Consider the following 21,503-nt stretch of genomic DNA (forward strand, 5'->3'; position numbering starts at 1 on the left):
TTCCTCTGGATGAACGCACTTACACAAATGTGGGCACAATTCGGTTCAGACAGACATGACAGTCAGATGAAGCCACAACAGGTGGGATTCTTCTTTCCCTCCCTCCCTCCCTGTTAACATTTTATAAAATCACTTATAAAATGTTAACAGCATTGTTAACAATGCAACCTGATATTATTTTTAAAGAGAGTTGGCATTTTCTGGCAACATGATCGATTCTTTTTTCCTTTTTTTACCTAGAAAAGTTGTGCATTTTATTTATCAAAGTTAAGAGGGCTTTTTTTTTCTTTTTTCTTTTTTGTAAGTTGCATTCAAAATTAACATTAACCCACAAATTGGAGGGGCTGTGTTTCAGTTTGGGTGGACATGATGCTTCTATGTGCTTATGAACTCAATGAAGTCAATCAAAAATAAAAAGACAAAACTTACTTTAGTAATATAATCTGAAATTTAAATGCTCATGGTGCATATTAAACCTTACACTTTGATTGCACATTCCCAATTTCCAGACAAACATTATTAGCTTCCTTCAGATTTTCCAAGTACTACCTGACAAATGCAGTAAATAAAAATATGAATTTCAAGTGCTGCTCAGTTCAGTCAAGATTATTTAGTCCCATGTGTCCACTGTTTCAGTCCAGCTGGTTAGCAGGGCACAGTTGTTACATGCTCAGTTGGACTGAGAATGTACCATCTTGTCTGTGGTGGTGATAAAGGAGGAGTGATGGTAACGATCACGGAGGGCAAAGTCTGCATTTTCCTCTGTCAGTTGCCTGGTCTCCATGCCAACAGCTGACAAAGAGGGTGTCACCACAATCTGGTCCTGAAGGGCCCCATCTCGCCTACGAAGAAAGCCAATGATTGGTAAAGTGAGGTTCAGTTTTGTGTATAACCATAGTTCTAATCACATCGTTCACAATGAGCTCTGCCACACACCCACATAACAGTAATTTGTTTAGAAGAGCTTCATTCAGCCAATTTTGATTGAGGAACTAGCCAAGCTGAAGAATAGCGTAATTAATCAAAAGACATTTAAAGATTTTCCGAAGAGCAAGAACACATTAGCTCTGAATTTATCTTGTTGTAACACCTATTCTTAGCGTCAGCTTCAGATGTCACAACCACGGGCCGCCAAAAAAAAAAAGTTTATTCACTAAGTGACCATGTGATGCATACTGTAAACAAAAAAACATCCCAAAAGTAACAAGTGGCTGGCTCTTCGCAACTTCCACAGTGGAACTGTGCATATGAGCGCACTTAAGGAAGAATTAATCTCTAGATTTGCCTAAGTTTTTAAGGACAGTGGCATTAAAACAGTACCATATTTGAAATATTCTGAATTTTACAGGAGGCACCTAGTAGCAAAGTAACAAGATATCCATAAGCAAAGCTATACATTTTGATTGGTGTTCCAAGGTATGTTTTCTATAGAAGCATTGGTGGAAATGCCACGCCATTATTGTGGTATTTTCTGTATCTGGTAAACCTGCCCTTAAACATCATGAAAAAACATGTTGATCAGACAGCCTTTTCCTGTCTAAGTGGGTGGTTCTTGGTCACACAAAGCTGAAATAAGGACCACACTTTATGTTGAAAGTCAAGTCTGCCTACACAAGATTATGTAACGTCATACCTTCCCCAATTATTTAGTGAGGTCTTGAGCCACCTGAAGAAACTGAAGCGAGCTGCTGCACCTGTAGGCAGAGAATGTAACTTTATATTTTCTGACAAAAAAAATAATTTAAAGTGGCCAAAAATTCAAAATAATGCAGTGTTTAAAGGTGGGATTAGTAGATTTTGAAAAACACTGTTGATATTTGAAATCAACCCAAACAAACCCACCCCTCTCTTCATTGCTCCGCCTCCAAAACTCACCCTCCAATCCTAACCACCCTGCTCCGAATCGGTCTCGAACCCCGGCCTGATCACTGCTGGCACGCGAGGTGAGTGCACTATCAATGACGCTAAACACCGCATTCTCTAGTGGTTGTCAGTGTGCAGTGGATTAACAGCACAACTCTCACTATCTGGCCACTGTTACACATGCAATGCGAGTGGATGTCTGTTTATCACAGCTGACATGCAACAAAATGCTTCGTGAAAAATAAAGCGCAGTTGATGAACGAATGACAAGGAAGCACAAAAAATGACCGCACAGTACACGAGTAAATACAATGTTTTCGTTGTTAGTCGCCAACAGCACAGACAATCAAAACCCAGTATAACTCGCATGTGAAGGGATCAAAGCAGCCCCGTGTCTGTTTTCAGGCCTTCCCTCTCAGCTCTCTCCAGCACTGGAAAGCTTTTCTAATATAAACGTCCTAAAGCGCTTGCCCAGTCATAAACCTTCATTCCAGTGATATTCTTTTGAGCTCTTTTGCATTGTGTCCCATCTCTCGGTCTGCATTTTTTTCCTTCTTTTTTTTCAAATCTCCCTCTTGCTCGTTCTCTCTCCTCAACCGTCATATGCCCCCTAATGCTGATTGGTTACACGTTTGTTATTGGTGTCGGCCCAACTAACTTCCAAACAGTGTTTTTCAAAATCTCCTTTAATCTTGAGTCCACCTTTAATACAAATGATTTATCCATGCACATCATTTTTATTTTTTTTATTTATGTGCCCTCATAATCTTTAATCAAAATATTTCTCTTCTCTGATGATGTGTTTGCTGGCGCTCACATGAGATCACAGCAATAGCATATGACAACGATCCAATCAATTCCCAATGGATAAAGGGATAGTTCACCCAAAATGTCATCATTTACTCACCTTCAAGTTGTTCCAAACCTGTATAAATTTCTTTGTTCTGCTGTACACAAACTTTTGTTCTCTCATGCAGATCTCGCCCCCCATTGATTACCATAGTATTTTTTTTCCTTACTATGGTAGTCAATGGGGGGGGGCAAGATCTGCTTGATTACAAACATTCTTCCAAATATCTTCCTTTGTGTACAGCAGAATAAAGAAATTTATACAGATTTGAAACAACTTGAGGGGGAGTAAATGATGACAGAATTTTCATTTTTGGGTGAACTATCCCCTTTAAGCTCTTACCCTTATTAGGCCTAAATGTTTAAATATTTGACCACATATTTGGCTGAAATAAGCAGTTTATTATGAGCAAGTGGGGTTACTTCTCAGATTTTCTAAAGATTACTCAAATTAAATAAAAGTTAAGTAAAATTACCTGTTGGTAAACCTGGGCTTGCTGTTCCAATGTAGAGAAAGAGGATAAGGGCGAATATAATGTTAATCAAGGCGTACATCCACTGGATGACAAACATTATCATAAAAGAGCACAATGCCTGAAGAAAGATAAAAAACATAATTAAAAAACTATATGAATATTTATATATTTCAGGAACTGCTTTCAGAAAGCACTGGATATTTTTTGCCGAACTTACACCAATTAACGCAACCCAGTGATTGCAAAATCTGGCATAGACCGAACCTTGCATTGATCTGATTTCTGATCCTTCAAGAATTGTTTCTGAACCTGTGAATAAAAGGTATTTAAGGTGAAATACACTATATTGAGGAGTTATGTAAGGTTTTGTAGAGAGTTACTTACCATTTCTGTCTATCTGCTCTCTTGGGAGCTGTTCAAGTTCAACTGGGCCAGAATTAGGCAAAGACTCTTTCCTCTTGGCTCCTGCTGTAAGGTCAGACTCCATAAGTCCTATCTGGCTAGTGGCATCATCATCTAATCCAACAGCTTGTTCCGCCTCCCTTTCATCTTTTCCTTTATCTAATGGCCCATTGCTGTTCAAGTCCAACCCAAAACTGTTCATCAGCATTTCTTTAGCTGGAATCTTTGACTTCCTGCCCCGGGCCTTGGAAGCAGGAATAGACGCTCTCTGTTCTTCAGCGGTGTCTGTGCTGGGCAATGGAAATATTTGGTCCATGTCTTTGGTGAACTCCAGCAATGTGCCGTTCACAGGGTCACTGATGGCTCCACTGCTGCCATAATGGGGGTGAGTGCTGGACACGAGTGATCTTCTGGAGCTCGACCTCCTGATCAGCGTCTTCCTTTGCTGGACCTGCAGCTCATAGGATTTCACCACACAGAAATAGCAATAATCAATTATGCTGTAGGTTAGCATGAAGTTGATGGTGACAATGGGAGCCAGTACATTGACCTGGCCAATGAAGATGAAGGCCATGGAGATCAAGCTGGTCAGACAGATGGCAGCCACAGGCGTCTTATTGGGCCCTCGCTGTAATACATAAAGAAATTGGAGAAAGGTAAATATATGGCTGTTCCAAAACCTAAATTAGTTACATTAATGTCTACTGCATACATAGGCAGCTATCTTCAAACTTCCTATGTGAATACCATAGGAAACTTGATTGATTACAAAAGATTTTGGTAACATGCTGCTAAGCTAAGAATGCAATACTGTAATAAAATAAAAATATATAATATACAAACATATTTTGAGTAAAAATATGCATTTCTATATTACCTTAAAATGCCATCTACATAGGCAGTATCAATCTACAGGATGTATCAATCTGAATCTAGGTTTTAGAACAGAGTATGTGGATATTAAAAACATATTAATTCCTTTATTTAGTATAAAACAAATCAAGTCATTGACCTTGATGGGCGATTTCAAAACACTGCTTCATGAAGCTTTGAAGCTTTACCAATCTTTTTTGTTTAGAATCAGTGGTTCAGAGCGTGTTTCAAACTGCCAAAGTCACCTGATTTCAGTAAACGAGTCTTTGTTACATCATAAGTGTTTCAAAATTTCAATGGTTCACCACTGGGGGGCGTGACTTTGGCAGTTTGATACACGCTCCGAACCACTGATTCGAAACAAAAGATTGGTAAAGCTTCGAAGCCTAATGAAGCAGTGTTTTGAAATCGCCCATCACTAGATATTGTTGAATAAAGTCGTTATTTTGTTTTTTTGGCACACAAAAAGTATTCTCGTTGCTTCATAACATTAAGGTTGAACCACTGTAGTCACATGAACTGTTTTAAATATGTCTTTAGTAGCTTTCTGGGCATCTGAAAGTGTAAATTATATTGCTGGCAATGGTGGCCTCACTGAGCCATCGGATTTTATCAAAAATATCTTAATTTGTGTTCCGAAGATGAACGAAGGTCTTACAGGTGTGGAACGACATGAGGGTGAGTAAATGATTTTCATTTTTGGGTGAACTAACCCTTTAAAGCTTTTCTAATTTTTTGCAAGGTTGCATTATGGGTTTTATTAGTTTGGCTCCATAACCTTCATTTCTTTCACACTCTTCATGTTATGTAATAAGTTAGTGGAAGCATCCAGTTAAAACATCCCCCCAAAAAAGACAACATCTCTCATGTCACCTCAGACCAGTCATTACTCAGATCCCATAAGTCTGTGGGATCAGGGCGCTACTGCTACTGGCTGGCACAGCTCCAGGTCCACCAGGGTTGGTCTTCTCTGTGCTTCCTGCGTTTGTTCTGGGACTTTGATTCAGGGCTAGATGTCTCGGGCGAGCTTGTAGCCCATAGAGAGGGGTCAGACAGAGCTCAGGCGAGGGAAAGGGTGTGCTGTGCTTTTTGAAAGCCACAATTGTTACAATTCATTCCTTCGCATTTTTTGGAGCACACTCAGGCACACTATAATTAGGAACTTATCCTGTCTATGGAGCTACTCATTGAGTGTGAAAAAGTAAACAATGCATTAAAGTGGCATGAAAAACAAATATTTAATTTCACTCATTATCCAAAGCGTATTGTTAATCTGTTTGATCATTTATTAGTATCTGAAAGAGAACTCACTATAAGAACATCTCTGCTTTTCAATTGCTTTATATCCACAGAACAGATTTAGCCTTGATTAGCATCTAAATAAGAGGAATCTACAAAATTGTTGAGCATAAAACCACACTGATTCAAATTTCCCATGCTGAAAATAGCCACATTATAACCACATTAAAATGGTTATCATCTCCCTACAAGCACCCACCCCTTTTCCAAGAAATCCGAGAGCTGGGATGACTCTCTCCTGAGCGATACACTGGAGGATCCTGGGTGCACCGTACAGGCCGCCCATGCAGGAGGCGAGTGAGGAGATGTAGAGGCCCAGCAAAAACAGGAAACCAACCAAGGAGACCTGGGAAAAAAACAAACACAGAGGGGAAGAGAGTGTAGGGGGCTCCACCCAGCACTGTTCCGCTTGGCCAGACTGAAAAGTGCTTATAATGTGTTGAAAGTAAATCAAAGAAACCATGTGTAATCAGACAGAACCCGTAACAAGAGAACGGCAATTACAAATAATACAGTATGATTATGTGTATGAAACCCCAACTTCTGTAACACAATGATGTACTGTACAAATGCATTGTTTAAATTGTAAATTTAATATAGAAGAATACAAAAGATTTTGTATCCATTGTTTTGTATGTAATGATAGTAGTTCTGGTAGAGTGTTACCCCCCACACCACAGCCCACAATAAGGAACAGCTGTGGGTCAGCCACAACCAAGCTACAGGCTTACACATTCATAAACTATGTAGCTGAGTTCAGCAGTCCACCATAATCTATGTTGACCGGCAGCTGTGTGGCTATCAGGCCAAGCGACAGGGTATGTGCAAGGTCAGTGCGCAACTGGGCTCCGTTCTCATTTAAACACGTACACCAGCTGTAGCATTTAGAATGTGTCTGTTAAGAGGGCCTGCACACGAGCGGAATTACATTAGCATGATAATAAATGCAAATATAACATTTTATCTGCGAATAATGTGTTATTCTCAAGTCTCACATTCAGCTCAGACAATGAGTCTTAACAGTGGAAAAACCCATGGAAGATGGCCATCCTTTGAAGCCTGTAATAACATCAGATTACCTTTTCCGCTATCAAGAAATCATAGCGCAGCGCCTCTCTGGTGCAAATGGCTCCCAGTAAGAACACAAAGACGAGATACAGGAACCACCTGCAGATTCCCACAATATGCAAGAGTCAGGGCTGAATTCATTCTATTTATAGAGAAATTATCTAACAAGGACTATCATGATTTACACCAAACATATTAAGCAGCACAACGGTTTTCAACATTGATGATTACAAGCAGCATTTCTTGAGAACCAAATCAGCATATTAGAATGATTTTTGAAGGATCATGTGACACTGAAGACTGGTGTAATGGCTGCTGAAAATTCATCTTTGGCATCACAGGATTAAATAACATAACATCAAGTCACAGTATCATACACTGTTTATGCAGTGCATGAAGGTTCATTGTGATTCTGTTTCTCATATTTTCATTTTGGAGCCTGCTCTAAAGTATGTGTACAGTCAATATAAAAGAGGCTAAAGATAAACAAAGAAAGAATTAAAGATTATTTCCGTGGTTGACGGACACATACGAGGTGCAGACTGCGGCGAGAGTTCCCACGGGGATGTTGTGTTCGGGCCTCTGGAGATCTGAGCTCATGTTGAATCCCGCCATCACACCTGCACACACACAGAGGGTTACTGTGAAAACAAGACTGGAGACAAGGGGCCATCCAAAACCTGAACAACAGATAGATGTACATTATCAGAGCTCACTTGAAACACCTTCCTGACTACTAACAGGAGCGAAAAGTAAACTTTGATCCCGAATGAACAATTCATTTGAGCAACACAAGGCACTAATCAATCTTTCAGTCTTTTTCAGGAGCCAGAGGTGGGTTTGTATTGTGTGTGGCAAAACAAGATGAGAATGGAGTGGGGAAATATGGGTTTCTTCTTACATTTATTAGATCATTATTTTATTCATCTAATTTCTAAATTTATATATACTGTTTTTATTTATGGGCTTTTTTGACTCTGAAAATAGGAAAGTCACAAGCGTCATGAAAGTGTTGTACTGTAGGTTGGGATGAAGACATAATGCAGACTGAATTCAAACCTGAACAGACAACTTGAACTAGTTAACAAATTATGTAAATGTTAAAGAATCATTATGCTAAACATTCACCACATTATTTCTATATTATTCTGCTTTCTAAAGGTTGGACAGAAATTATGACAATAATTGGGATTATTTTATTCTATTTACACTACTTGTTTTTAACAGTAAGAAAAAACATCCACATTTAGTTTTGTAAAAAAAAATGTTAAGTGTTAATTGCTGATATTTTCTAGATTTTTTAACAAATTTGTTTTAGTACAATGTCAATAAAAGTATTTAATTCTGGAAATAATAATTTACAGTGCCTATAGAAAGTCATCATACCCTGTGAAAATCTTTACCTTTTGTCACATTACACCCTGGAAAATAAAAGTCTTAACTTTTTTGAAATGTATGTACACATTATAATCCTTATCATCAAAGTTAAAATATCATTTTGAAACATTCTTGAGGATTATTAAAAACTGAAAAACTTGAATAACAGGGTTTAAAATGTCATCAGTGCCCGATTTAATACTTCGTACAGCCACCTTTTGCTTTAAAAACAGCCATTAATCTTTTTGGATATGTCTGTACTAGCTTTGCACACCTAGATTGGGGAATATCTGCCCATTCTTCCTTGCAGAATTGCTCAAGTTCAGTCAAATTCTGTGGTGAGCGGCAATGGGCTGCTCTCTTTAAATCTATCCACAGATTTTCTATCAGATTTAAGTCAGGACTCTGACATTCATTTTCCTATTCTTAAGCCATTGCGTTGTTCTTTTGGCATTGTCTGTTTGGAAGGTGAATGACCTGCCCATGTTCAGCTGTCTAGCAGAGGGACGCAGGACGCAGACACCCCTCCACTTCCATGGCCACAGGTATATAAAAATCAAGCACCTAGGCATGCAGACTGCTTCTACAAACATTTGTGAAAGAATGGGTCGCTCTCAGGAGCTCAATGAATACAAGCATGGTACCGTGATATTGCACAGGTGGCAACCTAAGTCCATTTGTGAAATTTCCTCACTACTAAATATTCCACGGTCAACTGTTAGTGGTATCATAAAGTGGAAGTAATTGGGAACAACAGCAACTCAGCCACGAAGTGGTAGGCCACGTAAAATCACAGCGCGGGGTCAGCGCATGCTGAGGAGCACAGTGCGCAGAAGTTGCCAACTTTCTGCACAGTCAATAGCTACAGACCTCCAAACTTTGTGTGGCCTTCAGATTAGCTCAAGAACAGTGCGTAGAGAGCTTCATGGAATGGGTTTCCATGGCCGAGCAGCTGCATCCAAGCCTTACATCACCAAGTGCGATGCAAAGCGTTGGATGCAGTGGTGTAAAGCACGCCACCACTGGACTCTAGAGCAGTGGAGACGTGTTCTCTGGAGTGACGAATCATGCTTCTCTGTCTGGCAATCCGATGGATGAGTCTGGGTTTGGTGGTTGCCAGGAGAACGGTACATGCCTGACTGCATTGTGCCAAGTGTAAAGTTTGGTGGAGGGAGGATTATGGTGTGCGGTTGTTTTTCAGGGGTTGGGCTTGGCCCCTTAGTTCCAGTGAAAGGAACTCTTAATGCTTCAGCATACAAAGACATTTTGGACAATTTCATGCTCCCAACTTTGTGGGAACAGTTTGGGATGGCCCCTTCCTGTTCCAAACAGTGCACAAAGTATGGTCCATAAAGACATGGCTGAGCGAGTTTGGTGTGGAGGAACTTGACTGGCCTGCACAGAGTCCTGACCTCAACCCGACAGAACACCTTTAGGATGAATTAGAGGGGAGACTGTGAGCCAGGCCTTCTTGCCAACATCACTGCCTGACCTCACAAATGCGCTTCTAGAAGAATGGTCAAAAATTCCCATAAATACACTCCTAAACCTTGTGGAAAGCCTCCCCAGAAGAGTTGAAGCTGTTATAGCTGCAAAGGGGGGGCCAACTCCATATTAAACCCTACAGATTAAGAATGGGATGTCATTAAAGTTCATGTGCACGTAAAGGCAGGCGTCCCAAGACTTTTGACAATATAGTGTATTATTATATATATATACATAAAATATTATATTATATTATATATAGCCGCCTTTATATTTTAGGAAGAGTGTTTGAAATCCCCCTGTCCAAGACCATCTTTTCAAGCAGACTTTGGGTGCGGCTTGCTGGCGCCGTAAAAAAAAAAACATCCAGTGACACCATGTAGGCTCAGAGTGAAACCTCATTATGCGTGTGTTAACTATGAGATGCAAATTTTCTAACATTAAAAAGAGATTTCTGGGAAGTCTACATCCTAAATCAAACCACAGCCACTAATGTACAGCTGCAAGTATTTGAAGCTACCTCAAGTAACAGGCTTAAACTTCACTAATTGCAAAAATAAATTCTCATATCAGCGTAGTATCGTTTAATCAGTGGTTGTTATATCACAGTTTTGCTTTTCTTGTTTATGTGTGTAAAGTCACCTGTCGCCGCAGGAAAGAAAACCCCAAACACGGTGAAGAAAGTCTCGCCAGCTGTGTAGTCTGGCAGGGTGTTCTTACGCAGCAGTTCCTCCGAATAGCCAATGAATCCATGCTCTGCAATAAACATATTCAGCACAAAACAATGTTAGGAAAGACTGTTTATTACAACCTTCAGTCTGCCTCAAGTGCTTTATGGAAAAAGTCTGCACTGACACAATGATAAGAATCAGATTCATCTCTGAAATGCCGCAGTCTCCACTGAGTATATGTGACAGGCATTACAATGTAAATTAGAATCTTTGTTTTGAAAACCAAAAGGAAATATGTTGGCCTTTTTGAAAAATCAGACCGATCAGTCTAAATATTTCATAACAATAAAACAAATTTCAGAAAACCTAACCTTCCTGAAAAACTACTCATGTTCCGCATCTGTTTAAAACACAAGTTTGAATCATGTGGTGACGACATTTACTAGAAAACATTCCCCTGTGCAAGACCACAAACTGCCATCCATGACATACAATATTGATCTATCGCACACCGATACAATAACCCTTTTCACCATGAAATCAAAGGGAGTGGTTCCATAGGGTACTCTGGGACAGATATCTGGTTTGAAAAATTACAGTTTTAGACTCCATAGCCATGCACAGGCACAGCCCCAGGTGTCTGCGGCTGACCGTCACCACCCTTTATGTAACAACCCAGGGAGACAGACGCCCCGCCAAGATGCGTGCAAACCAAAGGCTGGCCTTTTTCTTGAGAATACATGCCAAGTTCAATAGTTCTGCGCCGAGGACATGATGGAGGGAATGCTGGACTAAGCTCTGGGTGTGTTCACAGGCAAACAAAACAATCCAAGAACAGGCGCCGCGGAACATTTACGTAAACAGTACTGAGAGATATCACCATTCTGCTAAACCGTCACACAAGAGTGGTATTTTCACTCAGGGTGGCAGTTATTAAAGTCTGGATAGCACTGACACTGTATATTTCAGATGGTTTGTTTACCTGTGTACAATTACTTGTATTCCATACCGTACAGTACATGCCACAGATAGGTGCTCTTAATAGGTTAGTTCACCCAAAAAATAAACCCTGTCATCATTTACTCACCCTCACGTCATTCCAAACCAGTATGAACTTTTTTTTTTTATTGAACTCAAAAGTAGATGTTTAAATGTTGCTGTATTCCATATAAAAATGTACAGTGATTTTTACTGCCAAGCTTTAAAAAAGACAAAAACAGCACCATGACCCTCTTGGATTTTCTCAAAAATATCTTAATTTGTGTTCCAAAGATGAACGACGGTCTTACGGGTGTGGAACGACATGAGGGTAAGTACTTAATGACAAATTAAATTTTTGGGTGAACTAACCCTTTAATTTGGGCCAGAACTATACTTTAATCTTTTGAATAGCTTAATATAAATTTTTTAAATAAGAAATTGTGTAATTAATAGATGGCCTATAGACAAACATCAGCAGGGATGCACAATGCAACCGTGTATCTAGCCTGAGAAGCTAATAAATAGATTGTCAATTAGAGAGTCAAAAGTTTACAACAGAGTACAGGAGAAAGAAAGATGGCGGTGGGTTGGGGAGGGGGGAGGTGTCACCTCTACGGAGACAAGGCACTCATCCAGAGAGAGATCTACAGAGCCCTGGCTATGCAAAAGCATGATCCATTTCCCTCTTGGTTATCTTGTGATGGGAAAGAATGCGTTCTCTTGGATTAATGACATGTTTATCCAAAAGGAAGTCACCACCCTTTCAGAAGCCCTGCCTGTTCCTACACTTCACAGTTTCTTGGCTACAAAGAGAGAGAGATAGAAAGAGAGTAAGACACAATAGAGATGATCAGGAGAAAGAGGTAGAGAGGAAGTGCATAAAGAAAGTTTAGATATACACAGCCTTAGAAATAACAGATATAAAGTACCCTAATTATAACACGCAAAAAATCATATAAATTGAATCTTGATTCTTGACATAATTACCTTCATTTATGAACTTTGCTAAAGCTATGTTACGCTGTTCTTGGAATAGCAAGCGCAAGAATAAGGGCTTGACGTAGTCTAGTTTGCATCTCTTCAGTTACACTGCCATTCAAAAGTTCGGGGTCAGTAAGATTTTTTTTTTTTTTTAAATGAATACTATTATTCATCAAGAATGCATGAACTTGTTTAAAAAGTGATAGTAAAGACTTTTCAAAAGAAAAATGTATTTATTTTGCAACACTTTCTATTCATCAAGGAATCCTGAAATATGAATATATAATATGTAAGAATATATAAAATTCAGCTTTGCCATAATACCATTTTAACATACATTAAAATATAAATCAGTTGTTATTTTAAAGGGGACCTATTATGCCCCCTTTTACAAGATGTAAAATAAGTCTCTGATGTCCCTAGAGTGTGTATGTGAAGTTTTAGCTCAAAATACCCCACAGATTATTTTTTACAGCATGTTAAAATTGCCACTTTTTGGGGTTGAGCAAAAACGCGCCATTTCAGCGTGTGCCCTTTAAATGCAAATGAGCTGCTGCACGGCCTAAGAGGGCGGAGCTTCAAGAGCTTATTCTCCAGGATCAGTCAGGACGCACTGTAATGTCAGAAACTGTGAATATATGCTGCATGGAGAAAAAACAGGTATAGTTTATTTTAATTACGGTTATAACTTATATTGTCTTCTTGTTTTTATCCACTATATTAGTACAAGCCTGTTTACCGATGAGTTTTATAACGTTTATTATACTTCACACAAAATATGAAGTGTCTGTTTTCACTCTAGAAAATCCAATAAAACACAGTGCAAGTGTGCTTTAAAATATTATCCATAAACTCTCTCTCCCTTGCAAAATACATAGCGAAGTACACAGAAACACTCGTTACAACTAACAGTAAACAAATATATAAAGACCTTATGCCTTTTCGGGTGGTGCTTAATAAACTGGTAAACTTTATATCCGTAAATCAACTCCGATGAACTGTAATAAAGTGCTCTCACCTTCATTACTGCCGTATCCAGTATCACTCTGGAGACTATAAGATGGATCACGAACAGTTTGTACTGATCTATCCTTGAGTAACAAATTTTTAGCACAACCTCTGTTTTGTATTGTCCCTTTGTATTGACATTCGTTCACAAAGCAGTTCGGTGTGAAATGATTCGCACAGACAAATGAATTTCGGTAGAGTTGAGGGAGCATTTTCTTCGAAAACAAAATTAATCCACCTCGTTTTAAGTGGCTCAGATTTAGGGAGTAAATTGAGAGAGCTATGTGGATTAATCCATCCAGCTACAGAACACCTAAAACGCTTGGGAGACATTTTCGTCAGTGCAGCAATGGCGGACTGTGTACAACTCGCTGTAAACTCGCTCAGGGCGGTTCAATGTTAAAACAGCAGTGTCTATCAACATTCATGGGCGGGGCCTGTGGCTAATGTGACGTCACACTGCCAGGGATCTGGAAACGGCTTGATCTGAGACACTGCTTATGATTTATGGGGATTTTTGGTTGGATTTTTATCATTATAGGGTGGCTATGTACACATACTGCCAACACACATTTATGTCCAAACACCATGCAAAAGTGAATTTTGCATAATAGGTCCCCTTTAAATTGTAATACTACTTCACAGTATTACTTTTTTATTACTTTTTATTTTTGATCAAATAAATGCAGCCTTGGTGAGCATATGAGACTGTCAAAAACAACCCCCAATTTTTGAACAGTAGTACATCTAACAGTTTGCTGTCAAACCCAATAAAAAAAATGAAACCGCATATATTGTGTATTGACTCATGCATGTAAAGAAATGTCATTCCCTGAGATAAAAATATACTTCTTCATATACGCATGAAGTACAGGCCGTACTAACACAGCGGATAAGAGCAGGGGCATTACTGTTGCCCTCCCTGCCACCTTTCTAAGCATTTTGATTGCAGTTTGGATATTTATAGTGAGTCTTTCTGATCTGAAGAGATTTGGAAGAGGAAGTGATGATGTGGACTCTGCTAGTGAAGAACTCGGATCTGCTTCCTGCCTGCTCTTTTGTCTCAGGCCAAAAATGTGGGTGAGCCCGGTCAACACCCTTAACCCAAAACTATGAGCGCATGTCAGTTTCCTGTCCAACTCTGGGCGCTTAAATAGAGTGTCTTTGAGTTTAGAGCTGAGGAAAACAGAGCAGATCCTACAAAACACAAACATCATACCTTCACAAAACTAATTCTGTGAGTGAAAATCAAGCTAATTCTGAGGATCATGAGGACATAAGTTAAATGATTCAGTTTCAGTTTCATTTTTTCACAAGAAATCTAAGTGTTATAATCCAGCAATATCTTACCACCAACAGTATTTGCAACATTAACAGTCTAAATGTCTACAGTAGGAAAGCTCTTCTTACAGCTCCTCTTGTGTGGCAACAGGCAGGAGGAAAGGGACAGAACTAGGAGGTGCTCTCATTTTTTCAATCTAGCACAAATGCGCTCACTGCAGTGGTATGAACACTCTAGAGGATTGTCCTCACATTTTCTTCACCTTTTCCAGCAATAACATTTTCAAATGATTTGACAAAACATTGAAGTAGGTAGCAGTATTACAAAAAAAATCATCACTCTTCTCCCATTCTGGCTACATGAGCCTAGGCACACTGGTGCCCAATGGTAGATTGGGTGTATAATTCATACATATCCTTTACCAAGAATTATTTCACAACCAAGATATGTGCTCAGCCCCTAAGCTTTCTTCAGCCTTTCAGGCCTTAAAGGAATAGTTCACCAAAAAAACTATGTGGCCTCCTCCTTTATCATTTAAATATCCTAGCCGTTCTTTTCCAAAGTGAATGAGGACTGGGACTTTCAATCTCCAAAACATCAAAAAGCACCATAGATGTATCATTAATGATGTCCATATGACTCATGCACTATATTTTAAGTCTTCTGAAGTCATACAATTTTAGCTTTGTGTCAGTGTCAAGCTTTGTGCCAGTAAAAATAAATAATAAAAAGTCATTATTCACAGAAAAACATGAACAAAAAGAGAGAGATCTTTTCAATGAATCATTGAATAATGTTCACAAAACTGATCTGAATGATTCATTCACAAATCAACTGATCTGGTTCTTGAGTTTAAAGGGATAGTTTACCCAAAAATGAAAATTCTGTCATCATTTACTCCCCCTCAAGTTGTTCCAAAATTTCTTTATGCTGTACACAAAGGAAGATATTGGGAAGAATGTTTGTAACCAAGCAGATCTTTCCCCCCATTGACTGCCATAGTATTTGTTACTTTCCTACTATGGTAGTCAATAAGGGGGTGAGATCTGCTTGGTTACAAACATTCTTCGAAATATATTATCCTTTGTGTACAGCAGAACAAAGAAATTTTGGAACAACTTGAGGGGGAGTAAATGATGACAGAATTTTCATTTTTGAGTGAACTATCCCTTTAACTCACTCAATTCGGTCGCAGTGGTTACAATCTCAATGGAGGGCAATATTTTCAGTGAATAATAACTGAAATGTCAGTCTGTTCCTTACAAATAAATCTATCAAATGACTTAGTCATTTACTCACCCTGGCTCATGTCGTTCCAAACCTGTAAGACTTTCAGTCATCTTCAAAACACAAATGAAGATATTTCATTATATGATGAACAGATTTAATTTATTGCTTTTATTCTCATATAAACATTCATCAACGCACACAACAGATATGGTAAAGGGAAGCTCAAGCATGCTTGTTTGATGTGAAAAGTTCATTGTCATGCGTTACGCAATGAGGTTTGACCTCACTCGTTAAGTATGGTTGAGTTTCTGTTATATTTGCTGATCAACACATTTTTCATTTTTGGGAGAACTAACCCTTTAAGTCTTGAAATATAGTGCAGCCATATGAACTACTTTGATTATATTTTTAAGGTGGTTTTGCATCCTTATTAAAGCTTGAAAGCCCCAGTCTTTATTCACTATTAGAGTGGCCATAATATACTTAAAAATTTTACCTATTGTGTTCTACAGATGAAAGAAAATCATACAGCTTAGGAAAGACAAACTGTCCAATTTTAGGGTGAAATATCCCTTTAAATTGCCATGGAATATGGACGCGCTGAGATCTCTATATCATCAAGGTTATGAAGCTTTCCTTGTGCTGACCACCTGGCCTTGACTACGTGATTAACAGCATTATCAAACTGTAAACACATCTGCACAGCAGCTCCTTTTTCCTGCCACTGGCAGGTAACCCGCCCATGCGGCGCCCGGCCTAAACCGTGCAACCCCCTGGAGTCGTGCCAATGGTGAGATCACTTTATAACCACAAAGCTTAATTGGAAAAACCTGGAGGAACCAGCACCTCCTTTTCCCACTGCCAGTGCACACTGCAGCCCAAGTCCAGCTCCCTAAAAGAGATCACAGCAAGACAACAGCCGCAGTAGCAGCAGTTAAAGGGTAATGCCTCATATTCAGTCCATTACACCCCAACGTGTGTGACTTTCTCTGTGGAGAGAGCGAGAGTGAGAACACCATCTTTCCTTGAGCCTTGCCTCCTCACTGGAGAGGAAGCCAGTAATCAGGAGAACAGGAAGTGTTAGGATGGATTTCCTGCAAACTCAATGTGAAAGTACATACTGACCTCGTCTGAAGTGGGCAGCCAAAAAGAAATTTAAAAATTCCAATGGACTAAGAGTGCCTGCATACTTGTCCTTAGAACAAGTGACTATTAGATATCTCATGTAAATTGTTGCAAGATGACTTGCTATTATAAACCTATATTAAATTGACTAAAATTAAACTGACTAAGTATACCTCCATAATAGTCTTATAAAAAAAGATTTTACCCCTCTTACGATTTACATATATATGCTCACTTCATGCAGCGAAACGTTAAGTACAAGCAGATTTTAAATGCCCTAAAAATATATAATGTGTGACAGAGCTGAAATTTCTGTGATTATAGCTTGGGAGAGCTTTAGAAACTGGAATTTGGCAACACATCTAACAAATTCTTGTTAGACTAAGCATGCTCCATATCATTTAGACACGCTTTCATTCAAAAACATGAAAAATACCTACCTAATATTAATTAAAATATATTTTTTATTAAATGATGCGAGTTCCAGGTCCAAGATGACTAGATGACAGTAAACAACGGGAAAACAAATTATTTCACCTTTCCTGTTCCTTCAACTTACATTTTATGATTGGTGTTGAAGTTCAACCAGTGTGTTTATTTTAGAAAGAGACCCCTGCACTCCCTAGTGGCCTTGTGCACCCCTTCCAGCAGATGCAGAGCTGTTGTTGGAGGTCTGACTAGCTTACTGCTTATACTATCAATGCCAGATCACAACCTGGATCTGGTATGCAAAACTTTGCACTGTTCATCAAGCCTAAATGGAAAACAAATGTAACTTATAACTTAAACGTAAATATAAATAATAAATACACGTAAATTGCCATTATTATAATATACATTTCAAAAAGACTTTTTTAAAAACACACAGGATAGCAGTGTTTGGGTCATGGGACAAAGCTACATTTATGTTACCCTGACACCTACTGGACAGTTGTTGCAAAGACACGTGACCTCATAACTCGAGTTCTGTATGATCAACTCTCCCTCTCTCTCTCTCTCTCTCTCTCTCACACACACACACAAAAAAAATAAAATAAATAAAATAAATAATATATATGTGTGTGTATGTGTGTGTGTGTGTGTGTATGTATTATATATATATATATATATATATATATATATATATATATTACACACACACACACACACACACACACACACATATACACACACATATACATATGACCTCATAATTAGAGTTCTGTATGATCAACAGAGGACAACTTTGAGGTGAGACCATACAAGCAATATCTACAGTCACAGATAATATTTAAACAGAATTAAATACACTACTGTTCAACTGTGCTCAGTAAGATTTTTTTAATGTTTTTAGAAGAAGCCTCTTATGCTCATCAAGGCTGCAATTCTTTGGTCATAAATACAGTAAACAGTACTATTGTGAAATATTACAAATTAAAAAAATTCTATTTTAATATTATAAAATGCAATATAATATTTTGATGGCAAAGCTGAATTTTCAGCATCATACTCCAGTCTTCAATGTCACATAATCCTTCAAAAATCTTTCTAATATGTTGATTTTGTGCTCAAGAAACATTTCTTTTTATTGTAAACGTTGAAAACAGTTCAAGACTCTTTGATGAATACAACCTTCAAAAGAAGCTTCTATTTAAAATAGAAATGTATCGTAACAATCTAAAATTCTTCACTGTCACTTTTGATCAATTTAATACATTCTTGCTGAATAAAAGTACTGAGAAAAAAAAAAATCTTACGGACCCCAAACTTTTGAACAGTATTGTATATATTCTGTCACTTGCGAGCTGAATTCTTTTCAACTACCACAATAAATGCATACTAAGCACATAAAAAGACAGAAATAAGAGAAATCTATGCTGGTAAAAGAAAAAAACTCATACAAAATGACTTAAACTATATCCTCGTCTGGCAGGTTAGCCAGGAAATGTGCAAAGAAAGAAATGTCAATATGAGAAAGGCAGGCACTGTTTAGTAGGGTCTGTGAAAACAACACTGCAGGGCAAGAATCTCTTCCTAAAGCACTACTTTATGGTATAATCACAAGTGCCTGTTAAAATGAGATTTAATGGTTTTATTTTGCATTTAAAAAAATACATGAACTTATATAAAACTGTGCCAGAAGCTGATTATTTCACTTTGCTGAATATAAGCTGAAAATAGGATCTATGGTGTTGGTTTCATCAAAGTCTTCTAAAAACACAAAACCTAGCTATACCTTAAGATACATAGCAGATGTTAAACTCGATACTCCTGGTTTATCTCATTGCAAATGACCCCTGATATCATTGGCATTTACGATAGCTCACCTGGATCTAGATGACTAAATGTCCCGATGACAAAATCCAGAGTGGACATCGCTAATATCCCCAGCAGAACCAACTGAAGGCGTATAATCCATTTCACCCCGGCCAGGTTAATCCCAAGCAGGCCAAGCAGAACGGCCACAGAGATGCCCCTCACTGCCCACATGCTCTGTAAGCTCAGCACCTGCGCAATGGACTCTGCGAAACCAGTGATGTACATCGCTCCAGCCACACACTGGAAACAAGACACACAATTGTCACCAAAGTTAGAAACAGTGAACTGACCACCCACTGTATATGCAATATAATTAATGTAGGCATGAGCTGCTCACCTGTCCAAACACATACAAGAGCCCCACAGTTCCTCCAACCCTCCCTCCGAGCACAGTGGAGATCATGGAGTAGACCCCACCGTTACCCACGCTGCAACACTCACACACACCAATACCTGACATCACCGTAATCACAGCGACCAATACCACCATGGACACCAAAAGCATGCCCAGCAACACACCTGTGTTACCCTAAAGATGATCATATGGAAAAAGAGAATTAACACGAGATATGTTCCCAAAAGACTAAATAGATTGTCTGATACACATATACAGGAAAATCATCTGGAAATCTGTAATAAAACATAACTTACCACAAGCCAACCAGTCCGTAAAAAGAGCACCACCCCAAAAATGTTGATCATGCAGGTAGTGAAGACTCCATCCCAAGTGCCGAAAAGCACAGGCTCCCAGACGAAGAGCTGCACCTTCCACCAAGGTTGAGCATTACTCTGGGAGCCCTACACAAACCAGTGTCACTCAAATCTAAATAATTCACCATTAGTGTCAGATCCACCACCCAAGGTAAAAAATAGTAGGTCCTGAACTTATGGTTTTTCATTTATTGCAAACTTTTCCATTTTTATGGCAAACTTACAGATAGGACATTACCTGTGCGTCTTCATGGAATAATTCTTGAGGACTCATGCTCCCTCTTGGGCAAGATTACAGTAGCTGGATCTAAAAGTAAAGACTTTAGTATATACAAACTTTGCCTTACAAAGGCAATTTAACAACATTTGCCAACTAGGCGATGGCCACGTAGCTTAGATACATTAAAAGGCAACAAAAGCTGTCTGTTAATATGTGACACATTGGGAACTACTAGCAATCGACAGGCAATTCATATTCAGCATTTGAACAACATTTAAATATTTAAGATAAAAGGCAAACAAAGTATTTGAAGTTCACGTGACTAACTTGTGTGGTACTGACTTTGTGTTTTACTAAAGTTATACAGTGCAATGGCACGTTGTGAAGTATATTAAAAACACCAGTGACTAGCGACCCTAAATAAACTGATAAAATGTTGTTTTGTGAAATTGTTGAACTGTAAATTCCTTGGTTAATCATAAAGACAATCGCACACATACCTGTAATCGCGATATGCTCCCGGATGCAGCAGCAGGTGGAGAATGTGAGAGAGCCACGGGCACACCTGAGCGGTTGGGTGGTCCAACTCATTTCCGTGAATCGGTTCTTTTGAACGGTTCGTTTAGAACAACGGTTTCGTTTAGATTCCACTATTCTTTTACGTAGGCCTAAACTTCTGTAAACATTATTCCGATGCGTTTTATTTTTTAAAGTTTTGCTTTTTGGATATTAAGATAACTTACTAAGTTGTGCCGTATAAGTCAAAACGAAACACTAGAGTAAACGTATGTCGGTAAGAAGTTTTCAATATCACTGTTCCCTAGAGGGAATACTAATAACAATACATTTATGTCACATACCATGACAGTGTTTTAGCATAATAATTTAAAATCGTTTGATTAACAGAAATTGTATATAATTTTTGAGTAACCTAACAGCTGTCTGTTTGCCGCTGTTATTAATGGAAACGCTACGTGTGCAATAAACGTCATTAAACAAATATGTGTTCTTTCAGCGCCACCTCAGGTGTGTGCTTTCAGTGTGGGCTACCTCACTATTCTTATGCCGCCTTCACATGCTATCGGAAATTTGACAATTCCCACTTCTGAAGTCGTGATTACGAGCTCAACGCATTCAGCTTTCGAAATGGAAGGGCGTTTATGTGCAATTTTTACCTAGGAAACTCGGATTTACGATAATTCCGAGAGCACGTGAAGGCGGCGTTAGACTGCTCTAATGGGCTTTTCCATATTGACATTTTCTGTGATAATTTCTATAACCAGCTAGTTGACATTTATCATATA

The 21,503-nt window shown here is 38.7% G+C and overlaps 1 protein-coding gene across 2 annotated transcripts; it reads right to left on the bottom strand.

The window, feature by feature from the left end:
- Positions 1–411: 411 nt before the first annotated feature.
- On the bottom strand, positions 412–21,218 carry slc12a8 (solute carrier family 12 member 8). 2 transcript variants are annotated; one of them, XM_051906065.1, is made up of 14 exons: positions 20,700–21,218; positions 20,218–20,286; positions 19,920–20,066; positions 19,606–19,797; positions 19,277–19,508; positions 10,335–10,448; positions 7,363–7,450; positions 6,842–6,929; positions 5,962–6,108; positions 3,573–4,218; positions 3,406–3,497; positions 3,189–3,306; positions 1,634–1,694; positions 412–842 (listed from the first exon to the last, which is right to left on the bottom strand). In XM_051906065.1, exons 2-14 carry the CDS (start codon positions 20,251–20,253, stop codon positions 671–673), a joined length of 2,133 nt encoding a protein of 710 aa, XP_051762025.1. In that variant the 5' UTR covers positions 20,254–20,286; positions 20,700–21,218; the 3' UTR covers positions 412–670. The 2 variants fall into 2 exon arrangements, with proteins under 2 accessions (XP_051762025.1, XP_051762026.1); XM_051906066.1 differs by having other exon boundaries at positions 19,920–20,091.
- Positions 21,219–21,503: the final 285 nt, after the last annotated feature.

Source organism: Ctenopharyngodon idella, chromosome 9 (assembly GCF_019924925.1).
Source record: "Ctenopharyngodon idella isolate HZGC_01 chromosome 9, HZGC01, whole genome shotgun sequence".
NCBI classification, from domain to species: domain Eukaryota; kingdom Metazoa; phylum Chordata; class Actinopteri; order Cypriniformes; family Xenocyprididae; genus Ctenopharyngodon; species Ctenopharyngodon idella.